This window comes from Cupressus sempervirens, chromosome 2 (genome assembly GCF_028749045.1).
Source record: "Cupressus sempervirens isolate cs-2001-9-10 chromosome 2, ASM2874904v1, whole genome shotgun sequence".
Lineage (NCBI taxonomy): Eukaryota > Viridiplantae > Streptophyta > Pinopsida > Cupressales > Cupressaceae > Cupressus > Cupressus sempervirens.
Window position 1 is genome coordinate 126081311 of NC_143119.1, and position 12965 is coordinate 126094275.

The 12965-nt window shown below is 37.8% G+C and overlaps 3 protein-coding genes across 5 annotated transcripts in view; all 3 read right to left on the reverse strand.

The window, feature by feature from the left end:
• The window catches only part of LOC149571360 (AAR2 protein family), a 308404-nt gene that overhangs the window by 15616 nt on the left and 279823 nt on the right, over nt 1–12965 (reverse strand). The window lies entirely within an intron of this gene.
• Nucleotides 3070–4904, reverse strand: LOC149571361 (uncharacterized). The gene is made up of 4 exons (XM_089812899.1): nt 4555–4904; nt 4213–4436; nt 3900–4087; nt 3070–3793 (listed from the first exon to the last, which is right to left on the reverse strand). Exons 1-4 carry the CDS (start codon nt 4780–4782, stop codon nt 3177–3179), a joined length of 1257 nt encoding a protein of 418 aa, XP_089669025.1. The 5' UTR covers nt 4783–4904; the 3' UTR covers nt 3070–3176.
• LOC149571362 (uncharacterized) lies at nt 4919–6420 on the reverse strand. The gene is made up of 2 exons (XM_089812900.1): nt 5532–6420; nt 4919–5366 (listed from the first exon to the last, which is right to left on the reverse strand). Exons 1-2 carry the CDS (start codon nt 6269–6271, stop codon nt 5057–5059), a joined length of 1050 nt encoding a protein of 349 aa, XP_089669026.1. The 5' UTR covers nt 6272–6420; the 3' UTR covers nt 4919–5056.

The window sequence follows — 12965 nt, forward strand, 5'->3', positions numbered from 1 at the left end:
ATAAGCTTTTCGTTGGCCAAAGTTTCCTTAAAACTCTACTTCAGAAATTGTGGAAGTTTCCCGAAAGAACTCAACACTAGAAACTTTCCAACTCGCTTTTTAGAAACATCTCTTAATGTCATTATTATAATAATATAAATATTATTATAATAATGCAACTCAATGATTAATAAAAATAAGAGCTCATGCAATTATTACTTTATCAACTACAGGTGACGACCAACTGCTAAAGCCACCCACTACATTACCAAAAATAGCACTGTCAAAAATGGACCTACTAAAAATAGTAAGTTCATAACTGAGACCCCCAAAACACCCTGTCAGCTCATGAGGGTCGCTATGATGAACTAACTCCATCAATTGCATAGACTGGCCAAAAACGGGGCCATTACACAGTTGGCTCTTTAGGAGTTACAGTCACAAGAGGATGAGGTTATTGTGGAGTTGGAGCGAGTACAGTGAACACCAATCCCAGACTCTATTCAATTGCATATTATGATTGGTGGTGAGTTTGCTTCAACGGTTGGGGATGAGGGGCGTGATGATGTGGTAGTCACATCCGCCCAAGATATGGGTGCAATAGGTACAGAAGAGGTGAGAGCATCAGTTGAGGACTTTGGTGTGATTTTTGTTGTGCCACGTTTTCAAAGGGATCAATTGTTGATTATGGCGGGTTCAATAGGTATGGAAGAGGTGAGAGCATCAGTTGAGGACTGGGGTATGATTTTTGTTGTGCCACGTTTTTAGAGGGATCAACTATGGATTGCAGGGGAGCAGGTTAATGCTTCCACACATAATTTATACTATACTGAGTCATTTATGGACTATTTTCTTGAGAGTTTGGATTTGTGGGAGGATTCATATAGAGTATTTGAAGGTACTCTCATTTGGGGCTCTTGTGCCATACAACGAATGGTGGGGAAGATTGTAAAGACCATGGCTACAATGCTTCCCAATAGGTATTTTGTGGTTTGGTTTCCAGTGGGTTGCCCAAGATCCTACGCAGCCAGTAGTTTGGAGTTAGAGATTGGAGTAGTCTCCTAATTCCCAGTCTGATATTGATGAGCCCTTGACAGAGATCATGAGATTTTATCGGCATTACACTGTATAGAGAGCTCGTGACTTCTCTTTTGACCCACAAGTAGAGGATTTGGTCTCATGTTGGCATGGGTTGGCTCTAGTTTCATACCATCCATTATGGGATGAGTTAGCACCATCTTTTGCAAATGGGATCGACAACTGCAAGTTAGACTACTTACAGTATCTACACATCCAGGACAATTTATCAGAGGTTGGAGTTGGTGATAGTGATTCAGGTACTTATGGTCATTATCATCTCCACAGTGTAGTTGGTTGAGTCTCAATTTGGTCGAGACTTAAATTGTAATGACCCTTACCATAAAGGCCACTGAAACCCTCAAACTGGACTTAGGAATTTTGTCAAACAGTTGGCATGTAACCGAATAAGGCTGCAATATTACTAATTGTTGTACAACGAAACCTCAATATATGATGCCAATAATGTATGAACAACAATTCCAGATTATAACACTACCAATCTAAGAGATAGATGACAATATGAAACTCAAGTATGAAGTCCAATGCAATTATGATTTTATGACAGCAAATAGAACTGATTACAATGAGAGACTGTCACAACTATGCACTTCTAATACATCAAGCTCTTGACAATGCAATGTTATGACATGAACAATAACCCAGTTCAGATTTGGAATGCAAATGACGAAACCTTTACAACAGTTATTAATGACTGGAAATAACTATTTATGCAATGACAGTGCTGACTGTTCTAATCCTTAACATGCAATATTTTGGCAATCAATATTTTGTGCACCTGGAATAGCTCCAATTTTGCCGGATATGAATGTTGGATTAATGCCACACGAAGACCTCACAATCTGCCCCAAACCGACTCACAAAATTGCTGCTGCTGCCCAACTGACAGGGCCGTACAAGTACGGCCTGGTACGGCTGCTAGATAAAAATATTGCAGCGTTTTTTGTCACTCCAAAAGCAATAAATCTGGGCGCCTAGGGTTTCTGAATAACCCCCTAAAATATGAAATTCATCCGTCAAGCCAATTAGGAGTTATGAGCAAAAACGTGGGTCCAAACCCTGGACTGGCAGTCTGAAAATAATGCACAACTGTGTCTTCAAACCCTGTTAATCAATCCACAAATGCTAGGGCACAATTGAAACTCTTATTCCAACCAAAGTAAACCCTTATAACTGAATCTCAATGAAGTCCAAATGAGATGGCTGCATTACCAACTCCTCAAATGCAACAATTCAGGTGATATTTCACACCCTCAAAGTCGCCAATCCAAGGGAATGATTCGTTCCCAAAGATCAAATAATAATTTGCAGACCCAAGAGACTACAAATTTGCTCCACAATGGAAGAAGTAGAAGAAATCTCAAATCCAAGCATGTCCAAATGAGAGGCCCAACCCTCTATTTATTCATTATAATGCACTTTTTATAATAAAGTAATTTTATAAAATAAAAAGTGCAACTCAACTTAAAATTATAACATGTAGGCCCCAATAACACATAATAATAAAATATAACCTCTTAACACTTCTTCAAGAGCAAGATATGACCATCTGATCCGCAGAATTGACTCTCTCTCCACACCATTTGCCTACGAGAGTCTGGAATAGGCAAATCCATGATCAATGCCATGTCGAACTAAAGAGGGGACATTACATAAATGTTGATAGAGTTGGTGTTTTAGTTGAATTGAGTTGTTACCGCCATTGATGTAAAAATCGCCTGAGGAGATTAATCGCCTAGGCCTGAAAAAGTTTAATCGGGAAAAATCGGGAAAAAATCGGGGAAAAAATCGGGAACTAAAAAACCACTAAATTTTAATAAAAAAGTGCGATTTTTTTACAGAATTCAATGTTTTTTTGCATCTAATGACTTAATTACTAACAATACATAAGAAACAATCATGTTTAGATATATATCAATGCAAAAAGAGTTATTAATCGGTAAATTACTAACAAGTAAGTAGTGACAAGTTGTAAATTACTAACAACTAACAAGTTCACAACACATGAGAAGTATTCTCATAAATAAAGTGTCAAATGTAAAGAGTTCAAATAAGCACATCAACATGACTACAAATAAGTACAAATGTCAAATACAGGACTACATCTTCCTCTTCCCAGTCACTTTACTAGCGAGTGCGGGAGAGGGTAAAGCTCTAGAACTAGAACCCCGCAGGGTTTGTGCCCGTGTCTGTGTCTGTGCCAATGCAGGAGATGGTGTAGCTATAGAACTAGATGTCGGTATCTCCACATTCGCTGCACGCAAGATGTCAAGGTCCTCTGCAGTAAGCTCAATGTCATCATCCTCATCATCGCCCTCCTCGATGTCATCCAAATCGATGTCATATCCAGTTCCACCCCCTTCCTCCTCCGCAGCCTCCTCCGCGGCCTCCCTCTCCAAATTGGAGATGTCCTCCTGTGTAAATAAGGGAGCCTGCTCCTGTGCCGTCCAATCATAATAAGGATCTATCTCATCCAAATCGATTGGCCCAGGAGGATCTTGTTGCACCTTTTTCATGCGCAATTTAAGATTATATTGCACATAGACCATGTCATTCATCCTCTTTTGGGACAACCTGTTTCTCTTTTTTGTGTGGATGGCCTCAAACAAACTCCAGTTGCGCTCACAATGTGATGCGCTACAAGGCTGTGATAGGATTCTAAGAGAAAATTTTGCAAGATTTGGAGTGCTTGCACCCCAAGTGGTCCACCAAGCCACTGCATCACAAAAATTGTACAAGTTAGAAAATACTAATAGACAACAAAAAATGAAACATAAATATTAATTTAGCATTTGAGATTCAGAAGTTTGCAAATGTATTACCTGGGGTTTGTGTAAGCCTTACTCTCTTGCAAAGAGAAGTGGAGAACACCTTGCCTCCTGCTAAAGTGAAGATCTCCTGCTCAGCGATGATTTTATCTCTTGTTTCCTCGCTGGTTACCATCGTTTCGACGCACTCACTTAGGCCTCTGATGACCTCTCCATCAGGATCTGCATATGTACCATCAGCCCTAAAACCAAAAACCAAAAACAAATAAGTCTTCCAATTTTAGTACACACCCAACACCCTACGAAAGCAAAATGAACTCAAGTCTTCGTTAACTTAAATTTGAGTAAGAATGAGCTTACAGTATACCTAAAACGTGGGTTGAGGAAATATCCTGCTGCATGAATGGGTTGGTGAAGCTGATTATTCCACCTTCTATCAATGATCTGCCAAATGGGTTCATATTTGATGCTTTCCCCCTTGTAGTAATTTTTGACAGATTCTTTGGCCTTGTCCATGGCCTCATATAGTTCACCCATTGGCGTTTGGTCTCCATCAACCAAACGCAAAACTCCGACTAAAGGCTCAGACACCTGCAATATAAATTTGAAATTAGTTGACAAGTTACAAAATTATTATTTACTTGAGTTACAAACTTAGTATGTTATAAAGTTGTAAAGTGTAAACTAAAACTTAAAGTTTTGTAGTTACCTTTACTATTTCATCAGCCTTATCTTCAAAATATTTATCAAACACAATCCGCACAACATTCTCTCCTTCACTCTTCTTTGAAAATGTGGAAGCAAGCCATTTTTTGGAAACAAACATTTGCTTCAAAGAAGCCAAATTATCGAGAATGCTTTGCAATGTCAAAAAAATCGTTGCAAACCTTGTGACGGCAGGCCTGACAATTTCTTTGCCATCAGTGTGCTCTCTCATCAGGCTAAGGACTCATGGGTGATTGTATATGTATTTTGCCACCCACCTTGCATCCTCCACAATTGGAGTGACCCACTCAAGTTTGCCCATGTCCTCCAAAAGAAGGTCAAGGACATGTGCTGCACACGAGGTCCAAGAGAGAGTGGGGTGCCTCTGCTGTAGGAGTTTTCCTGCCAATTGTAAAAGCAAATACTAATTAGTTTCCAACTTTTCAAATATATCAAACTATTAAAAATTCTTGTTGTGAAATTCACAATGCACATGCAACATAAAATTACGGTTTACCTGCTGATACATATGCAGCAGCATTGTCTATGATGATTTGCACCACATTTTCAATGCCAATCTCTAAGACCATGTTCTCCAACATCAATGCTAATGTCTGAGCATTTTTTACCTTGTTGGAGGCATCGATTGATTTCAGGAACACCACATTATCATTACAGCAGGCCAAAAAATTAATTATGGTCTTGCTCTTCCCATCCGTCCACCCGTCAGAAAGAATGGTGCAACCAAATTTTGTCCATTCTTGTTTCTGTTCCTCAACAAATGCTTTGGCCCTCTCAACAGCATTTCCAATAAGCCTACAAAAACAAAATTTAGTTATGTCTTAGATTCTTAGTAATTTAAAATTGATTTAGACTTTAGTAATCAACATTCTAATTTCTAGATAAATTAATTAAAATTTAGAACTAAGTAAAAAGTTAAAAATTAAAAGGAAATCGAGTGTAATAAAATTATTCGCTTACCTGCCACCCAACACAAAACGAGAAGGGGACTTGTACCCCTTTCCTGCAACTGTCAACCCTGTGGCCAAAGCCTCCCAATAGGGACTGTCAACAACACTAATAGGAAGGTTGTTGAAAACCCAGAAATCTGCTAGTGCATTGTCCAACTGGTCATGGACCTCCTTATTCCATCTAGTGGCCTCTAATGAAGGTTGTGCACCAGGTGCGTGCCTCGGCACAAAATAGCTCCCTATCCCAGAAGCACCTGCTGATCCTGATGGTGCGGAAGTGCTAGGAGGTGTAGGAGTGGGAGTGGGAGTGGAACTCGTGAAAGAAAAAACACCCTGTTTGCGGACACGCGGCCCACGATAAGAGCCAGCCATGCTCTCAATGGCTGCCTCCTCCTCCTGAACATCAACGAAACTGCCCTGGGTCTCTGCTATGGCTGCCCTGACATGCAATTTATTCCGCTCTCTTTGCAATTTTTTTTGCTCTCCAGCTGCGAGCAAGGCATTTGCAAACCTTTTTATTTCTTCTGTTGTATTCTCACAAGGATTTGTATCATGTTTTGAGATCCCTGCGATGTGATATTTGAACCGGTAAATGCCCCCAGATATTACTTTTTCACATCGAATGCAAATCACTTTGGTTGGTTCATCGGGTGCTTCATAGGCATATTTCCATGCTTGATCTCTCGCATTCTTTGGCCTGGTGCCAATGTAGCTTGAGGGGCATGGAGTCAATGGCCATTTGTCTGCCATTTAAAACTGCTGCGGGCTGCCTACACATACAAATTTTTAAAAAAAACTATAAATAAATTATAACAAGATCAAAGTTAATAGTTAAACAAAGAATTCAAGCAACATTCCAATAATAGCACCAATAAATTGAAATCCAAATAACATTCAAACAAACTAGCTGCTAGGGTTTCAAATTTTTTTTAAAAGGACAAATTTTTAGCATAAATTCGATCTAGAATGGAAAAAAATGCAAATGAATGCATTTAATCTTGCTTACATTCATCAAATGCATTCCTAACTAATTAGGAATGTATTTTTATCCATTTACATGCAAGAAAAAAAAATACAATCTCTTGCAAAAACAAAAAACAAAGATTCAAATCACTTACCTAGTAACGAAGAAATCGAATCAAAAGGCCTCCAAATGCACTTGATTCTGCCTATTTCTTGCCAAGAACTCCTTCTCTATCCTCTCCTCTCCAAAACACCCTAAGCAATGTAAAAACATAATAAAAAAAACGTGTTTTTTCATCACTTTATGTGACTGCCGGGCACGGGCGATTTTTTTGCAAAAAATCGCGATTTTTAGGCGATTAATCTGCGATTTTTTGGAAAAAATCTGCAAAAAAAAATCGCGATTTTTGGGGCGACTAAATCGCCGGCCCCAAAAAATCGCGATTTTATCTCGTATCACCGATTAATCGGCGATACTCACATCTATGGTTACCGCCATCAGTGCTTACAGTTAGTTTCCAGATGATTTTGTCATTGATATTAGTTATTTGGGTGCTAGTGCTATAGGAGTTGCTTGTACACAATAGGGATATTATGCAGTTCTACCTTTGAGATTCAAATGGATTGTGATGTTCATTTTGCTCCAAGATTGCTTAGGGACAAGCAATCTTTGGGACGAAGGAATGTAATGTCTACATTTTTAGCAGGTTCTTGCGGTTGGTTTGTTTAGTTTACCATCACGGCCCTTGTTACCTGACAATGGGATTTGTGGGTCTTAGTTGTAGGGTTATAGGCTTTCTAGCAGCCTATGGTATGTTTTCGCTCAGTTTGAGGGACTTACTATTTATAGTAAGTCAAACTACTTGTTCCAATGAGCTCAGTTGAATTAGAGGAGTTGATTGATGCTCTCAACTTTTATTTTGGACTTCTAGTTTGGGCTCTAATAATCTTGAAGGGAGTGTTTATTTATAGTAAGTTGCCCTACCAAGTTCATTCACCATTTTTCTTCATCACAATCACTCTAGTGTTGTTAGATTTCGATTATGATGCATCTTTAGTTTTTTTTGCAAGATGGGTGAATTATTATTATTATTCATCTAAATATGTTGAGGTTGTTTTTGTTGGTGTCATATGTTAGTCACCTTAGTATCATAGCTCACTGGAACCAGAATGAAAAGTTTTAAATCGTGGGCACATGAATCAATGGCCTTGTGTGTCAGAATATTATGTTATAGTGGAAAAGGTTATTTTTGGTAGCCAAAAGAAACTAATAATTATATTATATTGCACTTTATTATATTTTAATGTTGTGTTGAGGAAGTTTCTTAAGTGAAGTTCATTTAGGAAAGTTATACCATTTGGAGATTATAAATATGAGGCCAATTGATAAGGAAAGCATCCGATTAAACATTATTTTTTCTTTTGTTGTCTTTGTGACACTCCTGAAGTTATGAATTATTTGCCCTTGCTGAAGTATAAGAGTTTGTTCTTGAGAAGTTCATACTAATTCACAATTGAGGTATTGAGAATTAGTTTGCTAAGAATTGTTCTTTATCTTCATTGCTGTATACACTGCAGTTGGGAGATGATGTGGTGTTGCGAATTTGGATTTTGGCATCTTCTCATACTATTATTACTATTGCTGAGAAGCAATTGTGTGCTGGTTAATTTGGAGTTGATTGAGCACTCATTTATATTTGTTGTTAAACGTTATTTTCTATCTGCACATTGGGAGCAACATTTTCCATATCTGCAATTGGATTTGTTTGTTGAAGTATTATTTGTTGCTACTACATTTCAGAGGGTTTCAAGGCATGTCTTACCTGTAAGTTCATGGATTGTAACTTCTAATTTTTCTAGGTATTGTTGATTTAGATAATAAAGAATATTTTATCAACTGAGTTGGTATTTTGTGAAAATAATCACTATCTAAATTGATATTAAAATCTAGAATTTTCAGTTGTACATTCCCTATGTAATATCCAAATATTTAAGTTGAAATTATTATTACAATATCTTCTATTTTGTTGCTATATTGTTGAATCAAAAGCTGCAAAACCTCAAAAAAAAGGAATCAATTCTTTAGCTCAAATTGTTTGAGAGCCAACAGGGCTCATTATAGTGGTATCTTGCCATCTTATGGGGTAAGATAATATTTACTAATTCAGATTTGTTGTTGTATTCGAAGTGAACAGCACCCTTGCATTTACTAGATATGGACAAATACAAGAGGCCTAGTAGTTTCAGGAGCCAACAAAGCAATATTGAAAATAGTGAGAAAATAAATGCCTTGAAGGAGAGTATGGAAAGACTTAGTCTTCATCAACAGAGATTCACGGCGAAACTGTCAAATCCTGAGACACTTGATAGAGTAGCGCAATATATGGTTTCCACCTTTCGAAGGTCGAGGTCAAGGGTGCAAGGAAGGAAGCTCGAGTTTCCTCAGAAAGGTGCGCATGATGCAGACGTGCTTGTATTTAGTACGACACTTGCTAGTCCTATTTGTAGTCTTGATGATGGACACTCCACACAAAGACATGTGGATGTGTCAATACCTTTGCTGGACTACAGCATTCAGCTCCAACTAGTTGAGGCTCCCAGAGTTGTTGCTGCAAATAGACAAAGACAGTTGATGCAGTTCTTACCAATGATTCTTCAGGCTCTGTCAAGGAGGGAATTGTTACTGGAGATTTATATGTCACTTGTTGTAGTGTTGCTCCAATGTAAGAGGCAACTGCTTCCCTCAGGTGGGACCAATGCATGTATAGTCACCCAACTATGATGTTGGTGATCTAGGTATTACAACAAAGTCAGTGGGTGTTGGATCATGCTCTAACATTATTAATTCACAACCTAACATTGAGTCATGTGTGCAGACTCAAGTGATGGTGTAATGTCCCCACTTCTGCTAGCATCAAAGTTTCAGGGATTAGCCTATTATTATGATCCTCGTAGGCTAATTATTGTGGATAGAGGGTCTTCTGAGGCAATGACTTGGCTTAGGAGGGCCTTATCTTCTCCACAATTCAGTAAGCTACAGGTTGGTCTTCGTTTGGCTCAAATTGGACTTCATTTGGGTTTAGTTTTGTGTACTTACTATTTGTGGTAACCTGGTTCTTGATTGAGATGGACCCTTTCTATTTTTTGGAAAGTGCATTTGGATACAAGGAGAAATAATAAGTATAATTCTTATTTCAAACGACATATTTAAATTATGGGTATTTTGGGAGTTATTATAATTTTAGTGGCCAAATTATTATTAATTTATTAAATGACTTATTATAAAGTTATAATTTCTCTTAAGTTGAGAGTTGAGTTATCATTGGAAAGAGTCATTTATTAATTAGTTAAGCCAAGTCAAGTGAGAGAATCTAAATGAAACTTCTAATTGATGTTGTGTGGTGAAGCTTCTTGAGTGAAGTTACATTGTGCCAACAAAAGGGAATTTGAAGGTTATAAATACAAGCCCATTTGTTGAGAAAAGCATGCTTGAATATTTATTTTCTTTTGTTGCCTTTATGGCTTTTCTAAATTCTAATTTTGTGTGCCCTTGCTGAAGTATAAGGGTTATTCTGAGAATTACTCTTGCAAATTGTGTCGAAGTACACAATTTGTCATTCTCCTACTATTCAACTGTGTCTAAGGAGAATTTGTTGTTGTGATTTATCTTTTGATTATCTCTTGTGAGGGTTTCTGAGTTGTGAGTTTCCATCCATTGCTGATGTATAATAGATTGGATCTGAGATTTTGACATCTCCTTACTGTGTTCATCTATGGCTGGGAGAAGCGTTTGTTAGCTAAGAATTTTGGGATCAATTATGAAAAATTTGGGAGCAGCATTTATATATTACTGACCTGTGTATGCTGGTTAGAGCTGGTTGTGCATTCTTGAAGGCTACCATATTCTCCTGTAGCAGCAACTAGTGTTATTTTTCATGCCTGGATCACTTTTGATAGGTTAGCAAACACCAATTAGGGCTTGTGTTTATCTTCAGACATGTTGCAATTCTATTCGGAGAACTTGCATTGCAAGTTGGGAGCCCATGTTGTGTTGAGGTGGGGCTGCGTTGAACACCTAGAGATTTGCAATTTGATTTTAGAACTCCACTCTCCTATGTGAGGCTCATGTAGCAGACACTAGAGGCGGTAATTTGGTTCAGAATTTAATTGGATGCTCTATAACAAGTTCTATATTTTCAATTGATATAAATAAATGAATGTGCAGTTTATTACTGTGCAAAGACACTAAATAAGGAAATTGTTCTTTGTTCATTACTAAATTAGTATCATAATTCAGCCAGCAGAACTTTTGCAAATGATTTGGAACTAAATTAACAAGATTGCTACTTTAGAATTTGTAGTTTGTGGATTATTTCAGCCCATAGCAATTTAAATCATATGCTAGCATTGGAGAAAGCTTTCCAAGTGTTTGTCAAAGTTCTAGATTGTTGATTAATGAAGAAATTGATGTTTTGTTTAAGCTATAACCAGACATGGTTATTATAGATGGTAGTTGAACATTGGTTAAGAATTGTGGATATAGAGAGTATGGACACCTCTAATGATTTGTTAGATGATGCTATGAGTTGTACTGGCTATGATATCCATTGCCAGATATTAGGTGATGACTTCGAGGAGATTTTGGATGGGTCCCGAGATCAAGATTTACAAGGACTTTCTATTAAGGGGTAAGTAGAGTCATGCAAGGAGTGTGATATTGTGTGGGCTTCCGCTTCTGCAAAGGAGATGTCGGTTGAGGTACCAAATAGTTGTATCTCAGCTGCAAACATGTGCAAGGACGATAGCACAAATGTAGTGAGCGACCATGTGGTGAGAAACTCAATTTCAGTTTTCTATCATAGTGCATTTAGCACGACAGAGAACTTGCATAGGAGTTCAAGGGTTACAAAGGCATGATGTGGCTAGTCAACTGAAGGTGAGAGATGGTGACATCTCTTGAGCTTTTGAGCATCATGATGCGATTCGTCAAATGTTAGACACATGTGGTTGGGATGCTCCTATGTCAGATGAGTAGCAAAGATTCACGCACTTTGAGAGTCTATCAAGATCTTGAAGCATAATTACTTAGTTAGTTGCTGATAGGGATTACCTATTTTGAGGCATTGTTAGGGAAAGAGGAGGTGGTTGAGCTCATCCAGAAGCTTGAGGTGACTATGGACTCATTTCAATGTACTCAGTTGGCTCTTCAGGAGTTATAGTCATGGGAGGATGAAGTTATCGTGGAGTTGGAGCGGGTACAATCAACACCAGCCATAGACTCAATTCAGTTCCATATTATAGTTGGTGATGAGTTTGCTTCCATGGTTGGGGATAAGGGGCGTGATGATGTGGCAATCACATCCGCGCAGGATATGGGTGTAGTAGGTATGGAAGAGGTGAGAGCATCAATTGAGGATCGTGGTGTGATTCCTGTTGTGCCATGTTTTTAGAGAGATCAATTGTGCATTGCGAGCGAGTAGATTAATGCTTCCACATAATTTCTACTGTACTGAATCATTCATGGAGTATTTGCTTGAGAGTTCGGATTTGCGAGCGGATTCATATAGAGTATCTCAAGGTACTCTCATTTGGGGCTATTGTGTTATACGACAAATGGTGGGGAAGATTGTAAAGACCTTGGCTACAATGCTTACCAATAGGTATTTTGTGATTTGGTTTCTAATGGGTTGCCTAGGATCCTGCCCAGCCAGTAGTTTGGAGTTAGAGATTGGAGCAGTCTCCTAATTACATTGTTGTAACACTGTGGTTGGTAGATACTGTGGAGTTCCGAATTTGGATTTTGGCATCTTTTCATACTATTATTATTATTACTGAGAAGTAGTTGTGTGCTAGTTAATTTGGAGTTGGTCGAGAACTCATTTATATTTGCTACTAGGTGTTATTTTCTATTTGCACTTTGGGAGCAACATTTTTCATATCTGCAATTGCATTTGTTTGTTAAAGTTATTCTTTGTTGCTGCTAGTCTTCATTTTAAAGGGCTTCAAGGCATGTCTTACCTATAAGTTCATGGGCTATAGCTTCTAATTTTGTTGGGTATTGTTGATTTAGATAATAGGGGATATTTTATCAGTATCGACATTGATATTAAAATCTGGAATCTTCAGCTGTATATTCCCTATGTCATATCCAAATATTTGAGTTGAAATTATTATTGCAATATCTTCTATTTTGCTGCTATATTGTTGTATCAAAAATAGCAAAACCTCAAAAACAAAAAAAGAAATGAATTCTTCAGCACAGATTGTTTGAGAGTCAATAGGGCTCATTACAGCCATTGTAATAACCCAGATAGGTATTACTTCAACAAACATCAATTTCCTTCCCAAATCAATGGTTTGACATTTCGTCAAACACCTTGTTAACAAACTTTAACAAACATTTCGTCAAGTGAGAGAATCTAAATGATTCTTCTAATGTGAATTCTGGATATATGTTGGAAAGAAATGACAGTACTAAATA